The sequence below is a fragment of the Papio anubis genome, chromosome 14, assembly GCF_008728515.1.
Source record: "Papio anubis isolate 15944 chromosome 14, Panubis1.0, whole genome shotgun sequence".
NCBI lineage: Eukaryota > Metazoa > Chordata > Mammalia > Primates > Cercopithecidae > Papio > Papio anubis.
Genome location: NC_044989.1, coordinates 100,786,024 through 100,807,981, shown reverse-complemented (window position 1 = coordinate 100,807,981; position 21,958 = coordinate 100,786,024). Strand labels below are relative to the sequence as shown.

At 43.6% G+C, this 21,958-nt stretch overlaps 1 protein-coding gene across 4 annotated transcripts in view; it reads left to right on the top strand.

The window, feature by feature from the left end:
- The window catches only part of IL1R2 (interleukin 1 receptor type 2), a 28,327-nt gene extending 15,200 nt beyond the window's left edge, over positions 1-13,127 (top strand). For all 4 annotated transcript variants that reach the window (XM_003909056.5, XM_031655425.1, XM_031655424.1 and 1 more), the window contains 6 exons: positions 889-1,069; positions 4,650-4,824; positions 7,125-7,187; positions 9,130-9,265; positions 10,702-10,844; positions 12,809-13,127. In XM_003909056.5, coding sequence (XP_003909105.2) covers positions 889-1,069; positions 4,650-4,824; positions 7,125-7,187; positions 9,130-9,265; positions 10,702-10,844; positions 12,809-12,975 — 865 coding nt within the window. In that variant the 3' untranslated portion in view covers positions 12,976-13,127. The remainder of the gene's footprint in view (positions 1-888; positions 1,070-4,649; positions 4,825-7,124; positions 7,188-9,129; positions 9,266-10,701; positions 10,845-12,808) is intronic.
- Positions 13,128-21,958: the final 8,831 nt, after the last annotated feature.

Sequence of the window (21,958 nt, the reverse complement as noted above, 5' to 3'; positions counted from 1 at the left end):
TAAAATAATAATAATGATAAGAATAATAAAGCAAACTTACCAAGTTAATTTCCCCATGCAGTATTACAAAAATCTTTTGTGGGTCTTATACTAAGTTTCCAGCAGTTTTCTAAAACTAGACTTCAGTTGATAAAACATTCCCTGAAGGAGCAAAGGAAACAGTGGCTCTTGGGAAACAATTTCCCCATGTGGATATGGTTTCCTGGATCATGAAGTTGGAGTATGCGGGGACTGGGCTCAAGGAGCTCCAGAACCTGGAAGGCATAAGCCCTTTTGAAGGGGACTTGGGGATTTCTTGATGAACCTTGGTGGCATTAGAATTGGGCTTGTAGACAGACCTTTGTGAAAAACACAGAACATGCTTTTTCTGTACAATTATGTTATGACACTTTTTGCCCCCCCAAGGGTTCAAAAAGATCAGGGATGGAAGTATTGCAATATAGATTTTCCTCGACTTACAACGGCGTAAATACCAATAAACCCATTGTAAGTTGGAAACAGTGTTGTCAGAAATGTACTTGATACACTTAACTTACCGAGCATCACAACTTAGCCTAGCCTTCCTTAAATGGGCTGAGAACGCTTACATTAGCCTACTGCTGGGCAAAGTCATCTAACACAAAACCTATTTTGTAATAAAGTGTTGAATATCTCATGTGATTTATTGAATACTGTACTGAAGTAGGGTTTCTATTGAATGCTTACTGTGTTGCAGCATTGTAAAGTCAAAAAATCCTAAGTTGAATCATCTTATGTCAGGAAACAATCTGTACTAACCTGGAAAATGCAGATGCAGATTTTAATAGAATTGGGGAAATGATGCCTAATTTCATTTAGTTTACTTTTATTTTGCCTTCCCATTTATCTCTTTTTCTCCTTTTAAATCAGAAATGCCTCTTACTGTGACAAAGTGTCCATTGAGCTCAGAGTTTTTGAGAATACAGATGCTTCCCTGCCGTTCATCTCATACCCGCAAATTTTAACCTTGTCAACCTCTGGGGTATTAGTGTGCCCTGACCTGAGAGAATTCACCCGTGACAAAACTGACGTGAAGATTCAATGGTACAAGGTACAGCTTTAAAAAATACCATTTTACTAAAATGTGTTTTCTTTTTTTATTAACCGTATAGGAAAGACATAAAATATCGATTTTCTGAAGACAGTGCACACACACACACACACACAAACACACACATGGTTTGCCATTCATATCTGTGAGTTCCACATCCTGGGAGTCAACCAACCTCGGATTGAAAGTATAAATAAATCAACAAATAAAATAACAATACAATACAAATAATACAAATAAGAAACCAATACAGTGCATCAACTAGAGTCACGTGCTGCATGACAATGTTTCAGTCAACAATGGGCTGCATGTACAATGGTGGTCTTGTAAGATTACAATGGAGCTGAAAAATTTCTATTGCCTAGTGACGTCATAGCTATCTCAACATCATAGTGCAAAACATGGCCCTTTCTATGTTTAGGCATGTTTATATATACAAAAACTGACCACTGTGCTCCAATTGCCTACAATATTCAGGACAGTAACATGCTGTACAGGTTTGTCGCCCAGGAGCAACGGCTGAATCTTGTCACCTAGGTGTGTAGGAGCCTCTACCCTCTAGGCCTGTGCGAGTACTCTCTGACGTTCACACAACAAAGAAATCACTTAACCTGTTTCTCAGAATTATCCCCATTGTTAAGCGACACATGACTGTATTTATATATGGCACTTATATTGTATTAGTAATCTACCAGTAATCTAGAGATGACTTAAAGTATGGAAGGATGTCCGTAGGTTATATGCACAGATGACACCATTTTATATAAACCACTTAAGCATCTGCGTTTTGGCACCTGTGGGGGATGTTTCCTGAAATCGATCCCCCAAAGAAACTGAAGGATGACTGTATTTTAAAGAATTTAAAAGGGCCATAATTAATATGTTCTATTAGTCCTTATGTGGGTTGGATAAAGGTGCTTGAAATAGTGATTTGTGAAGACAGAGTACATAACAGTTGAAGGAAATAACTTTTTACTGTAATTTGTCTATAAAAATGTAGAAAAAAGGTTACATAACAATTTCGTAGACATATTAAAGGAGTTTTTTAAAAAAGCACATGACGGCTGGGCACAGTGGCTCACACCTGTAATCCCAGCACTTTGGCAGGCTGAGGCAGGTAGATCACCTGAGGTCAGGAGTTCGAGACCAGACTGGCCAACATGTCGAAACCCCATCTCTACTAAAAATACAAAAATTAGCCGGGCGTGGTGGTGGGTGCCAGTAATCCTGGTGACTCGGGAGGCTGAGGCAGGAGAATCGCTTGAACCCTGGAGGTGGAGGTTGCAGTGAGCCAAGATTGTGCCATTGCACTCCAGCCTGGGAAACGGAGCGAGACTCCAACTCAAAAAAAAAAAAAAAAAAAAAAGCACACGATAACAAACTTTTTTGTTAAGGGAGTAAATATGGACACAATTTGCTCCCTTGTCTGGTTGAATAGATGTTATTTGATGTGCTCATTGCTCCTAGAGAGAACATCAGATCTGGCTATCAGCTATTGCTTATGTAGACCAGCGGTTGGAAAACTATGGCTAGGCCCTGGAATCAAGTTGTCTCCTGGATCTGAATGGCTCACAAGCCAAGGATAGTTATCGCTTTTTTAAATGTTTGAAAAAAAGGAAAAGAAGGATATTTTATGATGTGAAAACCACATAAAATTTAAATTTCAGGGTCGTTAAATTAAGTCTTACTGGACACAGCCACATCCTCTTATCTAGGTACTGTCTGTAGCTGCTTTTGCACGACTTAGCTGTGATGGAGACCCTGCAGACTCCAAGGTCCAAAATACTTCCTATCTGGCCCTTTCCTGAAAACGCTGGTCAACTCCTGATAGAGACCCTAGATCGATACTGAAAAGTACAGTTATTGGCTTAACCATTAATGGGAATTAACCCTTTCATCGACAACAGGTTAAGTGGTTGACTGGTATTGAACTACAGGATCTCTATATAGGATATTGGTTTAATATTAGACACTTTGAAATGATTTTCTGAAAGTAGAGAAAAGTAGCCAGCACCTATGGATAAGCTGGCTGAGCTCTAGAATGCATTCTCTCTCTTTTTAAGATGGGGTCTCACCATGTTGGCCAGGCTGGTCTCGAACTCCTGGGTTCAAGTGGTCCTCCCACCTCGGCTTCCCAAAGTGCTGAGATTATAAGTGTGAGCCATGAAGCCCAGCCTAGAATGCATTCTCTTTTGGTTTGGAAAAAGCATAAAGAGGACAAATGAAAGGTTTAACCGGGAGAGGAAGGAGCACAGGCCCTGGCATCAATGGGTCTGGGTTTGAAACTCTGTTCCTTTTCTGATCTGTTGTGCAGCTTTGGCAGAGTGACTCCACCTCTCCAACCTGTTTCCTCTGTAAAGTGGCAATTAATAACTTTCACCACCTGGGATTGTTTCAAAGATTAAATGGAATGATGTGTATAAAGCACCCAGTGCAGTGCTTGACATGTAAATGGTGCTTAGTAAATGTGCATGGACAAAGATGTTATGGTGATGCTTAGTAATCTTTATTCACTTCATAATAATCTACATGTTACTGAGCATGTATTATATCCAAGCCTGTTCTAAACTCCCTTACATGCAACCCAGTGAAGTAGGAACTGTAAATATCCCCCTTTTTTACAGATAAGGACCTATAAGGATGTTCCCAAGATCATACAGCCAGTAGATGGTGAAGTCAAAACTCAAACCCAGAAGGCCAATTCCCATACACCACTGGAACGACTGTGGTGCTGGGCCCTATTTGGCATTTTTCATATTTGACTACTCATACTTAGATCAATGAAATATCTCCTTTTAATTAAATATGTTTTAAAGTGGTACTCCATGAGCCATGTGACAATTTCCATTTTATCTGTGTTCTCATTCAGAGTGGGACTCTGAAGTGACACAAGGTTATATTTGACTGTTGCAAACTTTGACTAAGCATGATTTTGAAAGCGATGTCCCTGAGAACATTGTGTGCTCATTAGGGTGTTTTTAGAAATTCCATTCAGCTCTTTCTATTTCCTGGAGGCCTTGATCTTGAGGATTCTGTTCTACAGAGACCCCAGAGAACCTTGTGTCCATATAAAAAGTGTGGATTCGTTTCCCCTATTTAGTTTTTCTTATAACAGAATTTTTTCTGTTGCTGACTCACAAAATTGAAATGCTTTTTAAAGTAATTACTGCAACATCATCTCTTCTGAGCATTGTTGGCCAGCTCATCATGACTATTTGTAGTGGTCTTCCCAGATACTTCCTAAGGCCTGAAGGTAGCAGTCAGGACATAAACATATTTGTATTTTAGATGACTTACTTTGTCAAAGAAGAGTTAGTCTCTTTTTTCTCCCATTGGGCCTAGACAAATATGCTCTAACTATTGTAGTTAACCAAATCTAGCAATTTTATTGGTTTTATATGTTAACAAATTCCCTCCCCTAATAATACAGTCAAAAGGAGGCCCAAAGTACCAAATTGGCAAAGTAAATACCAGGGCAATTCTTGGATTGCAAATCCAACATTGGTTGATAATGATGATGCAATTCATAGCCTTTGAGATGTATATAGGTATAATGTCAACAAAAACATTTTCCCTTAAGGATTCTCTTCCTTTGGATAAAGACAATGAGAAATTTCTAAGTGTGAGGGGGACCACTCACTTACTGGTACATGATGTGGCCCTGGAAGATGCGGGCTATTACCGCTGTGTCCTGACGTTTGCCCATGAAGGCCAGCAATACAACATCACTAGGACTGTTGAGCTACGCATCAAGAGTAAGTACTTGCCATTGAGGCATCCGTCTATCCTGGTTCAATAACAAGCATGCAGAGAACAAATGAGGGTGCATGTACAATTCCTTGCAGGTCTTTGAAATGAAGAATAAGGGAAAACAGATCCATCAAGTCTCCTGAAGCATCAGGTTAATAAGATGTGTGTGATACTTTGAAAGGTATAAATCAGGGTGTTGATCTGAGTAAAGGTGAATGAATTGGGCAGTTCACAGGGTTGCAAGATGGAGGCTAAAACACACCACTCAAGAGAGTCAAGCAGTGGCTTCCTTGGAAGGTCTCCTTGGAAAGTGTCATGTGAATCTTTGCACCTATAGGGCTAGAGGTCACCACATGCCATAACTTTATGTATAATTTTAGGATACTTAGATTTTATTGGGTATTCTAACCGGAGGACCATGCCTTGCATATCCAGTGGAAATCGCTTTTTATTTGTCTTCCCTCAGGTGGATCTAGCTGCCTTTAATAGTGATATTTCAAATAGAGCTGCCATTGATTAAAATGAGTTTCGTTTGAAAATGGTGTTTTGAGCAGTATTGGCTATTATTTCACATTTGTTCAACATTTACTCTGTACCAACTGTGTGCTGGACATGGAGCCAGGTGTAACCATGTGTAAATCTTGGACTTTGCCTTGGAGAGTGGGCTACAATTCTTTGTTTTTTATACTGAATAATGAACACAACTGGGGTCTTTTGAGGGGATTTCAGACAGCTTTGGAGACACACCAAGTTTAAATAATTGGTCTGTGAGGGGAAAAGATATCTTTCTCACAGAGAATCCAGAGATTCAGTTTCAGCGCGTTCTTCCACGGACTGAAGTGTCCTGGTTGTGTTTGTTTTACAGTCCTGTAAGGATTCGTTCATATCGGCTCCTTGTTCCTGGACAGGCCAGTGACCGAGGCCTCCTGAGCCTTTCCTTGGACCGGCACGGTCCTGTCTCTGCGATACTGCACAGGAACACTAGGGGGCAGCCGCCCCACATGCCTTTCTGTGTTGTGATCCTCAGTGGCTCTCAAGGGGTGGTCTTGGGCCAGCAGGGCCGCATCACCTGGGTACTCAACAGACATGCAAATCTCGGGTTCCGTGCAGACCTACTGATTGAAACTGGAGTCTGGGGGCTGCCATCTGTGTCTCACAAGCCCCCGGGTGATGCTGGGGACCCTCAAGTCTAAGAAGCACTGAGATCCTGGAGGCTTCTTTCTCTCCCTGGATGCCCCAGCTCCACAGGGCAGTGTGAGACTTTGAGGGGAGGAAAAGGCGTCCGGCCGTGGTCGAGAAGCCGTCTGCCCCTCCGGCTGTCCTGCCATGCTGTCTGATGTGTACTCATGTCAGGATTTCAAATGCTATTTAGTGAAAATGAGGATGATGAGACCCGTCGTGGGACAAGTCACAGCCCTCACCCGCCAGGTGTCCTTTTTGCTTATTTTTGAAGCGGAGTTTCGCTCTGTCACCCAGGCTGGAGTGCAATGGCGAGATCTCGGCTCACTGCAACCTCTACCTCCCGGGTTCAAGCGATTCTCCTGCCTCAGCCTCCTGAGTAGCTGGGATGACAGGCGCGCGCCACCACGCCCAGCTAATTTTCGTATTTTTAGTAGAGACGAGGTTTCACCATGTTGGTCAGGCTGGTCTCGAACTCCTGACCTCGTGATCCACCCTCCTTGGCCTCCCAAAGTGCTGGGATTACAGGCGTGAGCCGCCATGCCTGGCTGTCTCGTTTCTTTACATTGGCTCTAATCCCTTGGAGATCACTTCTGCCTCTCTGAAGAGTTTATCTCTTCAATTAGCGAGACTTCTGTGGCCGAGGCCAGGTTACACACTAGTCATCCAAACAGGTGGTTCTTGAGCCCTGTGCCTTTTCTAGAAAACTGAATCTGGAGTATTTTGTGGCAGGCACTTTGGAGAGGTGGAGAAGATATTTTAGGTCAGATCGAGTTTCGGGGAAATCCTATCTCGTGGACCTTGTAAACATGACTCTTAAGATTGTGTTCAGGAAGTCTGGGAGGGAAATGGTTAATTGTTCATAGAGCAAGGACCAAAGACCTCCTGTCAGCGGAATGTGTGTTTAGCTGTGGCCTCTTCCAGTAATCTCTCTGCTGGGAAGTCATTGGCCAGGGATGCTCGATTTTGTAGAGAGCCTGTTTCCTTTGCCAGACAAAGGCTGACTCTCATAATGACTGACCGTACTGGAAAGGATAACTTAGTTGATTAGCCAAACAATGACTTGAACCACAGTGTCAAATGAAGGCTTTCCTAATGGAATCTCTTTTCCTTACATCTTTCTCAGAAAAAAAAGAGGAGACCATTCCTGTGATCATTTCCCCCCTCAAGACCATATCGGCTTCTCTGGGTAAGACCCGCGAGGACCATTCCATGCACCTGTGGGGGTGCAGGGGGCTTGGAACCCTCCTGTCTGCTGACCATATCTGCCCCTTGGGTGCAGTGTGCCTGGGTGGAGACCTTAGAACTCCAGTATGTGAGGCCAGAATAACAAATGTGAGGGAATATTTCCCTTTGGCCAGTTTGGTTAGAAATGGCGTAATCTGAAAACAGGTATGCTTTGCTTCATGCAAAGCCTACCTGTAAAAATATGAATGTGAAAATCTGAATGTTCTGGCAGTGGTTATCAACTGCATGAGAAGATGAACAGCATGAACCCCAGGCAGAGCCAGCACCCTCAGTGTATTTAAAATAATTCACATCACCAAAACTTGGCTGGCGCTCTGCCTCTCTCTAAGACTCCATTTGTAAAGTGGGTTCAGCTGTGGTCAGTTTCTTGTTGCTAGAAGAGCTGGTAGACTGGTTGAATGGTGCTATGAAAATGACCAATGGGGCTTTCTGCTTTTCACCCCATGTGTGCAGTCCATCCTGGCCAGCACAGGTCCACACTAGTGGCCAGTGAGGGTACATAAGTGTACTGTACTAACAACCTACTGATGCTAGTGGTGGGGAGGAATTGATGTTTATTGAGCATCTACTATGTTCAATGGGATCCCATTCAATCTCGACATAGACCCTGTAGGTTTTATTTCCTCAATTTTCCAAAAGGAAAAAGCCACCCAGGGCATCACGGTGGCTCAGTGGAGGCCAAAGGGCCACCCTCAGAGTCAGGCTAGAGTTCAGATTCAGGTCTGTGTATCTATAAAGCCTGCACCCTTTTTATGTGTTTGTTTCTGGGTAATGTTTTTGTAGGTCTGATACTCATTTATGAAACCCTGGCTGCAGAGTCTTTTAAAAAACAATTTATTTGCTTTTTCCTTTTGTTTAGTGTTGGTTTAAATTTTAAATTTGAATTGGAGGCCATAGAGGGCGGGCTTTTGTGCAGTTGCTGGGACTGCTGGCTGGCACTTGGGTTGCCGCTGCCACAGTGCAGTCCCTATGGCTGCAGCTCTAGGAACAACCACCTGGAAATCTGGGGCAGTGGGCACAATGGGTGATACCTACTGGAGCCCCAGTGTTCTGGCTCCCTGGGGCTTCCCAGCCAAGTTCCCAGGCCCAGTTCCCAATCAGTTGCTTTGAATGCACTGGAATGGGTTGTGGGGCCACGTGACACTGATTAGTAGGTTGTTATGGCTGAGGAAGATCTTTAAGGTCATAGGATTGGCATAGGACGGAGAAGGGCTGGCATTCTCAACCCATGGTGGGGCCAGGTGCATTCAAAGACACACCACAGGGAGGCATATCACCCACGAGGAAAAAACAAGTGAGAAGGATTTCTTCTTCTTTTCCTTCTACTCTTCTTCGGTGAATGAAAAAGAAAAATAATTTCCTGTGATTGAGGCAGGGGGGCCTAATACATCGCACTGCACAACTGCAGAGGGCACCATGTATAGAAAATACAGAGTTTTTAAGAAGGGTTGATCCCCAGTCAGAGTCATCTGGGAATGGAGAGTTCCCAGGAGAAACATTAGAGCCAAGACCAGCCTCGGACAAAGAGAAAGAATCCACACGTTGATCTGGATTGTCTGAGGTAACTGAAGTGAGTGGCAGAGGAAGTCGGCTTGAACTTAGCATGCGCCCTGGGAGCGCAGGGGCCCTGGCGAAGCCGTTTAACTTCAGATGCCTCTTGGTTTTCGCCTGCCGTGAAGACCAGTTGTAGGAACCAGAGGCACTTTGTAAACAGTAAAGCTCTGTGTGAACAGAATCATTTGAGAAAACTAAATTTTCCACTAAGGAAAGAATTGGCTGGTGAGGGGTGTTTGAGAAGCTGAGGAAGGACTCAGGGCTCAGGTTTACTGATGGGTGGGAGGCGCTGGTTCTGCTGTTGACATGCTGTGCCTTGCTGTCCACAGGGTCGAGACTGACAATCCCGTGTAAGGTATTTCTGGGAACCGGCACGCCCTTAACCACCATGCTGTGGTGGACGGCCAATGACACCCACGTAGAGAGCGCCTACCCGGGAGGCCGCGTGACTGAGGGGCCGCGCCAGTAAGTGGGCCAGGGTCTTCTGTCGAGACCTCTGTGGGTTTCACTCTTCCTTTTGGAGACAATTATCACTATGACCCACATACCACATTAAAAGTAACTTTTTGTGATTCCAAACTATTGGATGTTTAGAATTTTAAAAATTGAGTTTTGCTAAAAATCATCTTGAGAATCAAACCTTCTCTGTAAATACTAAAAAGTCGAGTTGCAGTTGACATGCTGGTATTGATGCTGCATTTTGTGGCTGTTTAATTAAACAGTGATCCTTTTATTTTTGCAAGTTAAAGTATTTTGGAGTTAATACCTTTCCATTTTCCACTCTGCAACCTGACTGTCAAACATTTTCATAAACCCTTAAAAAGACCTCGAGACGCAGCCACAGGATCTGTAGTGCCTTTTCTGTTTCTCAGGGAGCTGTGGGCTGCCACACTCTCTAAGGAAGGTTGATAATAAAAGGAAGAAAGAATTCAGTTCTTATGAGCAGTCATCTCTAGAAAATGTTTTCTCACTCTGAGACTAGAACAGACCTTTTGTAAATGGGAACTCGTTGCCTATGAGGGAGACCATTCAACGTTCCAAATTGTAAGGTATTTTTAAAATCACAGTTTTGATACTTTGAATTAGCCTGAGCTTTTGCTTGCCAAATGCTTGTGTTTTTTGAAAGACTTATCACAGAAGATCTTTCTGGATGTAATTTAGTGGATAAAAACTATGTGTGGTTAGCACAATCATGTGCTTGCAAGTTCTCATTGCGAAAGACCTGGCCACAACTAAATGCCCATCTCAGCTTACTCATACGATCCATTTACTTAAAGGAACCTATATTCCTCCTACAAATAAGTGAAAAATATTCCTAGTAGATCCACTCATCCATGTTTTTATTCATACTAACAGATAGTAGTGAGGTGTCTACTAATTTCTCTAACACTATAAATGGCAGCTATCCTGGCCAGAGCCATTCCCCTGGGCTGTCTGCAGGTTTCCAGAGTGAGAGTCAGCAGTAGAGATGAGAAGAGATGGCACCATTGAGGGCTGGAGTCCTGGAAACTCCCTGCCCTTCAATATGCAAGTGATTTAATAGTGAGGGACTCAAGTTTCCTCAAAGTAGACGTTTCTGTTCCCACGACTGTGTTTTTTTTTGTTGTTGTTGTTCATTCAGGGACTTATAAGATGAACTTCCCCATTATCTAACCCTGTAGTGTAACAACTGCTTGATACCAGTGACCGCCAACTTCAGTGACACTCAGGCCTTCAGGAACAGGCTTAGAAACTGTCCCAAATAAATAACAAGTATGGTGGCAAGAGCTCCTAATTTATGAAACTTGAAAACAATAAAAGCGCAATGGGTGCTTCTAATGGAGAGTGTTTAGATGCCTACATTGTGAAAGACAAGCTTGCCTTTGATACAGTCATATTTAAGTGAATGTTTTCTAACTCAGGGAATATTCAGAAAATAATGAGAACTACATTGAAGTGCCATTGATTTTTGATCCTGTCACAAGAGAGGATTTGAACATGGATTTTAAATGTGTTGTCCGTAATACCCTGGGTTTTCAGACACTACGCACCACAGTCAAGGAAGGTATGTATGTATTTTGGGGAGCACTACAGGAGAATATAACATGTTGAATGTTCCGTGAATACTAGACAAAGCTGCTTGTTCTCCAGATGATTCCATAGAGATTCCCTCGCATTGCTTGCTAGTGGAGAGCTGAAAAGAAACCTCCAATTTTTAAAGATTTTTGGTAGCGTGGAGGATGAACTTCGGGAGATTATACTCAAATGAAAAATTTAAATAGCAAGCTGATGTTTGAAAAACAGATGAAATGGTTCTACAGTAAACTTCGAAACACTCTGTCTGCATGTGGCTCTGCCTTGGGTCACTGATCACCTGTCTTTGCATGGCCTCTAGAGGAGGCTGGATTGTTCTTTATCCTGAAGATGAGAAACTTCATCCTCCAAGAGCTGAGAATTGGGAGCTACCCAGGGTTCAGGGCAGCTTTAGGGTCAAAGTCATTGTATGACCAGAAATAGGTACAAGGCTACAGCCAAATCAACCCAGCGTTCATTTAAGGACAGTCAAAAAGAAGAAGAGGAAAACCCACATTATCATTTTTGATTAAATTGATTTCATATCAATGTTTACTTGTTGAGCAGGAGGGAGAGGTGCCTTTAATGTAGTCTCCGTTGGCAGCCTGAAACTAATGGCAGGCAAGCCAAAGTGATTCCCATCTGAAATCTCAGTGATGCCTCTTGGACAATCATACAGCAATAACATAAATACTAATTGCTCCAGGTCTCCATGTTTTGCTGGGGAGGCAGCGACAGACACAGTGTAAACTGGAAAGCTAATGATGCGTTCCAGCCTCAGGGCAGGGAATGGCACCCAACGCAACTTTCCTTCAACTGTGCACCGTGCACCACCAGCCTTACACTCACCTGAGCCACTGGTTACAAACACAGATCTCTGGACTTAGTCCAGATCCACCCTGTCAAATTCTCCTAGGGAGAGGCTGCAGCCTGTGACTCAACAAGCTCTTTTCACAGTGAAGTTTGAGAATGAGGGCACACATGGGAAGGGTGGCGTTTCAGATCATTTCCAGATGAGCAGGCTGGGAGAGAGGTGGTGGTTGTACACATTTACCCACAAAAATCAGAATGTTCCTTCTCGGGGTCAGATTAGTGAGCCCAAGGAACCTGTGGTTTGTCTGGCCCTCATGCTGGGAACCTTTAAAATTTTCCATAACATGAGCCTTGTCCCTGCATGTGGCTGGCCGTGACTGATCCAGGGAACACAGGCTGAGAGTCTTTCACCAGGACTGAGAGGTGTATTCAAACAGCTGCCCAGAAAATTACAGCTGAACTTACTTCTAATCTTTGTGGGGTTTTAAGATGTGAGAATCCTCTGGAGCAACAGGCTGAGGTCATGTCGATTCCTGGATGACTAAACAGACTGTGGTAAATAATAGCTTAAAAATGCAGGATTCCAGTCTCATCAACAATGTGTCTGATAACACTCTGTTTTCACATTTGCTTTTTGACTTTTTATTCAGAGTCTCTTCCTGTATTTCCATAACACAGAGACGCCAAGGAGCAGAACATAAAATAGCTGGACCCAAGCAATCATGTTGGCCCCTACAGCTCCATTATTCAAAATTTATTTTCCTTTGCTACTTCCTTTGATCCTCATGACACCCATGCTCATTGGAAAAGGGCAGATTGTTCCTGGCTCTGTCACAGTTGGCCAACTGAGACATAAACAGGCAGCATCTTAAACGCACAGTGTCCCACTGTCGGAACAAAGTTAAACCCTCAGCACTTGCCCACTTGCCCTATGACGTTTCCAACAGATTTTGCCCTATCTCACTTGTTTCTCTAATCCACAGACATCATTTGGTGTGAGGGATGTGCTTTCTGAAAATCAATGCACATTTATCAAGAAAAACAAACTCCAATTTCGTTCTTGTCCTGTACACCTGCATTGCCCTGTCTTCTTGTACAGTGAGAGACTGTTCAGCTCCTGATGTGACTCTGTTTTCCCCACAGCCTCCTCCACGTTCTCCTGGGGCATTGTGCTGGCCCCACTTGCACTGGCCTTCTTGGTTTTGGGGGGAATATGGATGCACAGACGGTGCAAACACAGAACTGGAAAAGCCAATGGTCTGACTGTGCTACGGCCTCGTCATCAAGATTTTCAATCCTATCCCAAGTAAAATAAACAGAATGAAATAATTCCAACACAAACTCCGTATGCCCTCTCTTATGGAAGTGGCTGTGTCTTTTTGAGGGACTCTGTTCTTTGCCTCAGTTGTCTACCAAAGGCTCCATATTTATAGTGGCTTTGTAGTAAAGGACTGAAGTCTTATATTCTGTTTTTTTTTTTTTTTTTTTTCTAAAAATCAGTGACAGGAGTAGATGTGCCTGTGAGTGGGTGTGAGTAGCTGTCTGCTACTTGTGACCTATTTAACAGAATGAAGTGCTCTGAGGCCTGCATGAGAGTGGAAAACATCTGCATGAGTTTTGACATTCATTCAACAAAAACATATTATGTGTCTATTTTGACTAGACTCTATGGGAGGTGTTGTAGATACAGTGATGGTTAAGACATGGTTTGCCTTTCAGGAAGCTGGTTGTTCATTTTGAGACCAAAAAGGATAAAGCAGAAGAATCAGCAAGAATTGGTGAACTTTTTGGAAAGGGCTGTCCAAAAAACAGCAATTTACAATACACACGTTGGAATGTATTAGTGAACCGAGCATTAGGTCCAACTTCGTAACAACACGTCTGAAAATAGAAGGAAGGGCATTGAGATAATTGTAGACAAATGGAAAAAAAATGTAACCAGACCCTCTTTCATATCATATACCAAAAATAAAATCCAGATAGAGAAATGAGTTCAATTAAAAAAAAAAAAACAAAAACTCCAATGGCAGGAAAATCAGCACGGCTGGTGACTCCACCTTTCAGGTCTCTGTTCAAATGTGACCTTCCCGGAGGCCTTTCTAAAGCAGCGCCTCCTTCCTTCCTCTCCGTCCTCTCACCCCGCTCTGTACCATGGTAGCTTTTATCACCACCAGACCTTCCAGTATAGATTTGCTTGTTCATATTCAATTTGTGTTTCCCACCCAAACAAACGGAAGACCCATGAGGGCAGAGAGATTATTTTGATCCCAGCTGTATTTCCAGTACCTCAAAGCAGGCATTTAATGAATATTTGTAGAAGAAATGAAGATGGGATGAACTCTTTCTTGTTCATTACCAACAGACTTGCAAGAGTGAAGGCGAGGAGGCTTAATTACATTATGATTTCTGCACAATAAAATCACAAAAGCAAGGTTTAGACGAAATTGTGTCAGACAAGCTCAAGGAATGAAGAACTATCATGTATAGAGTTATCCAAAGTCATAGAAAAGGCATGTGTCTTAGTCTGGGCTGCTACAACCAAATACCATAACTAGGGTGGCTTGTAAACAACAGAAATGTATTTCTCACAGTTTTGGAGGTTGAGAAATCCAAGATCAAGGTGCCAGCAGATTTGGTGTCTGGTGAGGGCCCACTTCCTGGCTGATAGATGGCAGCCCTCATGACTGAATCACCTCCCAAGGGCCACAACCCCTAAGACCATTATATTGGAGGTTAGGATTTCAACATACGAATTTTGGGAGGACACAAACATTCAGTCTATAGTCGCATCATCACCCTAACGATGAAAAAATGTGAGTAGGGGATTGCAGAAGAGACACACATAAAGGAACTCATGGAAAAATGACACTTTCAGTAAGAACCAGGGGATGTAAATTAGAGCAAATTTGAGATACTGGTGCACTCACACAGTATCAAGTGTTTAAAAGTTTTTATGAAACACTCTCACACCTGTAATTTAATTTATAATTTGGTGCTGGGAAGAAGAAAGGCAACATGAGCCAAGTCAGTTGGGTGCTGGACCAGCTTGCATCTTCTTGCAAGAGCCCAGGATGTGCATCACTTCTTGGCTCTGTTCAGTGATGTCATGTTGGTAGCTTAAAATTGGTGGCCATTGTGGAGTCTTTACACCACAGAAATTGGCAGTTGTCACAAATCAGCACTCTCTTCCCCAGCATATCACAACAAGGTTTGAGAGATGCCCAATGATACTACTCCTGGGAATTCAGCTTAGGAAATAATTTAATAAAATAAAATAATTAGAGATATAAAATAATGTAATAAAACTTATTACCCCGATGATGAAAAATTATGCAGCAACTATCAGTTATAATGATTAATATTATAATGAACAGATTATCAAAATTGTGAGACTTAAATATTTACAGGGTTAAGCAAACATTATAAATTGTTTTGTACAATTTTTATGGTTACAATATTGACATTTGTTTGCATCTAGACAAGGAGAAAACTTAAAAACTTGGACTTTGAAGATAGACTTTGGGAGTTCAAGTTCAAGCACTGCCACGTGGTGTCTCTGTGATCCTGGGCAAATCCTTTAATCTCACAGTACGTCAATTTTCTTATCTGAAAAATGGGGATAATCACATTAATTAGCTACTTAGCTATATTTTATATTTCCATTTTTCCTATTTTTCTATTTCAACTATAGTAACTGTTTAATAATCAAAAATGTAGGAGGAACAGACAGAAAAAAAAATTGTACTTAGACTACGTGCTGACAAACTACAGCCTGTGGGCCAAATGTAGCCTGCTCTCTGTTTCTGTGGATTAAGGGTATCAGGAAACAGCCTTGCCTGTTTGTTTGCAGATTGTCTTTGGCCACTTTTGCTCTTTGAAGATAGAGTTGAGTAGTTGAGACGGCAAAACCTAGAATATTTACTATTTTGTCCTTTACAGGAAAAGTTTGCCAATGCCTGGTTCGGGTGAAGGAGGTTTTGAGCAGTTTTTGACCCTCACTTTTCTATTTTCCTGTTATCATGTCCTCTTCTCTTCTTCTCCTGTTTTCTAAGCATTCAGGGAGGGAGAAGTACAGATGGGCCGGCAGAGGCCTTTGAACACCTTATTAGATTTTAACTGTGCAAGGAGAGGAGAGTGAGGTTCGAGAAGGAGGATTCGGTGAGGACGTTGCACAGGGTTCTTCGGCTGCTTCTGCCTTTTCTTTATCTTCAGGCTTGGGGCCACACGGCTTGCATCTCTCTTCCTTCCTCCAACTTCTCCAGTGCTCTCTGGAGTCCCCCGCTTTAGATTCTGGCTGCTTCAGCAATGACCCAGAAAAGGAGCTGACTGCAGCCGGAGGAGAACCACCGCCGGCTTTCAGACTCCGCCTTGACCTCACAGGCTACGCATTTCCTCCCCTCCACGACTTCAGAAGTGTGGGGTCATGCAGGTAGAAAAGATGCGAGACCATCGGGAAATTCTGAGTAGTGGATTTATGCTAATATTAAGGAGTAAGTGTGAGATTTGCATTGCTACATTAAAAAAAGGTTGTTATCGAAGAGGCAAGCTAAATTTTTTATGGGTGATGTCTGAGATTTGCTTCAAAATTATCCAGCGGTGGATGGGAGAATACATGAAATAAGATTAGCCAAATGTTGCTAACTGCTGACCCTGGTGGTGACTGCACCCTCCTTCCTTATATCCTTCCCTCTACTTTTCTATATGTTTGAAAACTTCCATAATAAAGAGTAAAATACAATGTAGAAACAACTCAATACCTGCTAGACAAGAGAATGAGTGGCTCTTACAAGTAATAAAATGCACTACAGTAAAAAGCAACATGGAACAATATGGATGTATCTTAGATATATATTATTGAATAGGTTCCAGAAACATTTTTTAGAATGATGTCCTTTTATATAAAGTGAAAACAAAGTTAATATGCTCTCAAATATGTGAAAGCATCTTCATATTTGATATGAACTTCATGTTTCAATGTGTATTCACACACATGGTTAAAATATAGTTTTCGTCATATAAATGCTCTTAAATATAAATGTGTGTGTGTGTGTTTGGACAGTGATTACATCAGGGTTGGGATGGGTTAGGAAAACGTAAGCGTCGTTAAGTTCTAGATCTCATGTTAGGTAGTAGATTGTGATTGTTTACTTTATTATTAAACAAACAGATAAAAAACAAGGTCTTCAGGGACCAATATAGAATCTGTGGCTTGAACCAAGGATTATGACTAACCTAATTCTGTGTCCCTGAGTCCACTTTCAACACACAGATGAGCAAATGAAACAATGTGGTTTCTTTTCTTAAAGTGGCCGATCTCCTCTATCTTAAGTTGATTCTACTGTTTTAACTTTCTGAAAAAATTCTGAAGGTGAATTTTTTCACTCCCAACCCTACAAAAGCTGGGGAGAGGGCATGGTAAATAGTGTCTGGAAACCTCACACTTCCATGCACTGCCCACAGGAAAAACACTCGTCTTATGTAATAAATGCCACTTCTGCAAGAACTAAGGATGAGAGCAGACATCAACAACAGAAGCCAAGAATAATTTATGAACTAAAAAATAAATGTGATCTGTCTAGTATTTCGAATGCTATGGGAATATATAGGGACTCTTCCACAGAAAGGGTGGGAGGTGTGTGTTTCTTGTAAGTTCCGCAAGGCAGGAGCCTTCTCATTCCTTGATGTAGCCCAGCACCGGACACTCTGTGTCTTGCTGCAGCACAGGCATTTAAGAAGTGTCTGCAGAATGGATACAGTGTGTGTTACTTGGACTTTTCCAGCCTGTGTGAGCAAATGGGTCCAATCAGCAGGACTCAGCTAAGTTTCTCTGCCCCTGTCTCTACACTCAACTCTCATTGGTTGTTTCCATGACGTCCTGCCAATAGTTCACTTGGACACACAAAGGTGCTTCGTGTTTTGTGTTTATTTTCCTGTTCTTGCGGTCCTCACCCATTGGCATCTCTGCCCATGCCACCCTTCAGGGCTACTGGTTAATGCTCCTGGGTTCCAAGAAGACATTGCCACCAGTGGAGAAGCCATCCAGATGCCACCTGGGCTGTAGCTTCTGCCAGCTTTGGTGCTGGAGCCAGCTTGTGCACTCCTGGAAGCTCCTCCTTTCTTGGCTCATAGATTCAGCCAGTTCTCTAAGCAGGGGTGGTGGGCTAGAAGCCCCCTCCCACAGGGCTCAGGCACCAGCCCATTCTCCTCCTCCCTGGCGTGCCTGCAAAACCCACTTCCTCATTCTTCTTCAGCAAAGCAAAGCAAAACAAAGCCTCCTACAAAGGAACTCCCAGAACCCACTGCCCAGTGGTTTTTCAGAAACTGCCCAGACTACAGCTACCAGACTCCTGGTGGAGGTCGAGCTTCAGGGGCCAGGAACTACTACTCAGCCAGCTTCCAGGACAAGGGGAGAGAAAGCTTTAGATAGAAAAATGTGGGAGAGATAAAGCAAGAATGAAGGAGGGGAAACCAACATTTAAATGTCTACAATGTGCAAGATTTGACGTGTTTTGCTCAATTGAATCCTCAAAAAACAAACAAAAAAACCCACCAGGCAAAGATTATAATTCACATTTTAGAGGTAAGGAAACAAGCTCGCCTAATGTAAACATTACGTTCTAGAGAGTGTGGTTTAGATGTGTGGCAGCAATGGGCTGCTTAACACTGGATCCGAGGATTCAACAGCTGAAAAACAACTGGCCAAGCAGGGGCTGGTCTGAGTCAAGGTTACAGTCAGGAGCAGAGCAAATATTTGCTTTCCTGGGGGCAGACTAGTTACCAGGAAGAGTTCCTCTCCCGAAACTGGCAGAAGGAACATCTGGAATCTGGGGGACCAGGGGGACAGTAATAAGGATTCCTTCACAGGGAAGGAAGAATCAGAAGTAGGAACTGAGTGTTCCTTTCTCCCACAGTGTTTCCCGGTTTTTTGCTTTCTTAGCCTGTGGCCTGTGACCAATCAAAGTGTCACTGTCCCACTGGATGGAGGTGAGGTGTCCAGTGTTCAGTCCTGCCGCTGGGTCTGAGGCTCCTCTCCCAGGAAATAAGAGTGTGTGTCCCTGGATCCTTCTGAGCCCACTGCAGGGGCAATGTGGATTTAGCCCCCAGAAAGCACAGAAACAGCTAAGAACAGTCTGTGAATGAAATTAGTCTCAAAGCCATGCTATACCTCAGGCTGACTGTTCACCTTGTTATATTTCCCACCCCAAACTGCTGTTTTCAAATATAGGCTTTATTATTCAGGTTTGGTGAGGCCAACAGATCAGGAGACAACAGCCATTGAAAAGACAGTGATATCCCCCAGATCCCAGCAGGAGGGACACACCACACCATGGCGGTTGGGAGGGTGCCTGGGGAAGCACTAGAGACGGTCAGGAGGCTGAGGGAGGGAGGGGAAGCTGTGGACAGAGCCTTTCTGATGGTTTCTGTGGGAAGGAGTGGGTGAGGCAGGGTAGGCAGGCTTAGGATTGGCTGGTTTGAATGGTTTCCTCGGGCTCTGGGGTGCATGGGCTGTCCCTCACTGGGCGTGGGTAGTGACCCTGAGGGTGAGAGTTCCATAAAAGAGGTGGTTGGATTGTGGCTCTGGACTGGTCGATTTGCATTTGAAAAACATGCTGCAGAAGCAGGCAAGTTGTTTACTATCTCTAGGAATTGGCTAACCTGGGAAGGGCCCAGGTATCAAAACAAGGTCCCACGTATCAAAGCATCAGAAACACATGGTTAATACAATTGGGACAGCCAAGTGCAAAGGGGTTGCCGGAAAAACTCCAACAGGCCTGCGCACTGGGGTGGAGTCTTGGGAAGTTCAAGCCATTTGCAGCGGGGAGGAACCTGGCTCCTCCTCTTCCTGGGTGGAACCGGGGATTCCATCTGCCAGGCAGAAAGCACAGTAGCAGCGCTCTGGCTTTGCAGAGGATCCCTATTTCTCTTTTCCGCCTCTTTTTGCACAATAAATTCCATTTTTCTCACCCTTCAAAGCGTCTGCAAGCCTAATCTCTCATGGCCGTGTGACAAGAACCTGGCTGTTAGCTGAACTAAGGACAAAGTCCTACAACACAGTTACGTACTGCCTTGTCATACAGTTCATCAGAAGTTCTGCACGGAAATTAAGTGGCCAACAGTAAAGAGCCAACAAAATAAATATGCTCTCAATTTTATTTTATTTTGTCAAGAATACCAAATATCCTTTATGAAGCATGGTAAAACAACTGCCATAAAACCTTACAAGCATTAGCAGCAAAAACTTAGTGCTGTATAGAAATGCAGTCTTGTATTTGTAGCCTTGGCAATATCCAAAAAGGATGTATACTAAGCCTCAAACATTTTATAATTAAAGCCTGAGTTTCTTCACAATTCGTTCTTGCTCTATCCCAGCAAAGAGGCTGCCCCATCCAGGAAAGGGAACTGCAGTCAAGGCTGTCTTTCGGCTTCTGCGGGGAAGGGCGTGGCTCCTTAGGGCATTGCATTGGCCTCACATGTCCCCTTTTAATGTGTCCCAGGCATTAATACAGGATCAGCTCAGCCTTGACCCCACCTGCAATGAATTTTAAGACAAGCCTTTCTCTGGTCCCTGGAGCAGGTTTTCTGGACAAATGTTGCTCCCAGGAATCCATACCAAGTACTAACAGTGACCACAGCAGCAGCTCAGAGATATCAGGGGGAAGAATGGGGGATGCAGGGGGACCTCAGTCCAGTGTCATCAGCATCCCTCTGCTGATTAGAGTCACAGGGTGTCCTAGTATCCTAGTTCTGCAAGCCCTGCTGGACATTCTTACTCCTGCTGTCAGTGGGAGCACCTCGATTTCTGTAGTTAAGTCTAGAACCCATGACTTGGGAATGTAAGCTCTCTTTGGCCAATTATTCCAGCTTGAGTTAGTGACAGTACCATCTTTATCACATCTGGGGAAACTTCACCGTGCATCTTATCTCAGCATTTGGGCTTTCTTGAGTAATATTCAGGGGTAGCTCCCAGTCTCCCAGGCTGCAGGCCTTTTTTGGAGCCTTTCTTCCCCATCTAGCACATTCGGAGCTTCTCACTGTGCTTTTCCCATTAGCCCATGATGATTTGGCTTCTGTCTTAGTGACAGAGCTTCCCCACTCTGTTGTCCTTAAGCCAACAGGGACCATGACCTCCTGGTCTGGAACTTTCTAGGCCTCTGCACCTTTTCTGAGAAGCGGGCTCTTCCCCAGCCGCACTCCAGGTGCAAAGTGACCCTCGGCAGATCACTCCCAGTGCTTCCACTCGGGGTGAGGATGACCTTCTTGCCGTGTCCTCCTCAGTATGCAGTTCTTTTCCTTGGCTTTTGAATGTTCAAGATGCTGTACAGTGTTTCTGTTGCATAGATATTTTTTGGAAGTGGAGAGATATACCCTGAGTGAATGGGTACCACTTAAGCGTGGGTCCTCAGCGGCAGACTGGGATCATCTAGAGAGGTGAAACAACAATGCCACTGGTATCTGGACCCATGCCCAGGGGCTCTGCTGTAAGTGATTGGGGTCCTGGGTGTTTCTAATGAGTGGCGTGGGCCTGAACCCCCAGTTTGACTTCTTTTGTTTCTGACACCTGTGGTCTGGTACTCTGGGCCCTTTGCATTTTGTATCAGAAATTCATTCATTCACTTATTGCTCTACCCTAGCATACTCCTCTCAATTTTTGTCTCATGTGGGTCTTCCTTGTGGAAGCTTTAAAGTCAGTAAATTTCGACTTACCAAAACACCCTGTGTTTCTGATTTTAAAGACAAGCAAAGCAAAGTCCCTGTCCCGCACCTCCATGTCCATCTAAGAAGTTCAGTACTTTTTCCTGGCATGTTCACGTCCCAGTGTTTTCCCCCAGTGGTCTGTTTAACTATCTGTGTGTGCCCCTGGATCCCTCAGAGGAATCCAGCCTGATCGATGCTGTTTGGAAAGCCGAGGTCTATAGGTTTCCCAATGTCAAAGACGTGTCAAATAAATGAATGGATGAGATGTGGTGGTGCTTGGTATCCGTTGGGGGCGGGATGTTCTCACAGCTAACAAGGAAAGTCTTCCCTGTAATCTAAGGAGAAGATTTGAGTAGTAGCCCAGGAATCATTCCCTCCTGCTCAGATATTAGTCTTCTTTCTCTTTAAGATTGCCTGCTGCCAATGGCACTCCAGCCTTGAGCTCCTTTATCTCATTGGGAAAAGACCCTCAAGTTCTCCCCTTTAGTTTCAACCTTAACGTATTCCCAGTGAAGTAGGGGACACTTGGGAGTTTGGTGTGAGCAGAGGGTAACTTTTCCAAGTCATCATGGGCACGGTTCTGTGTTTTCTGTTCTC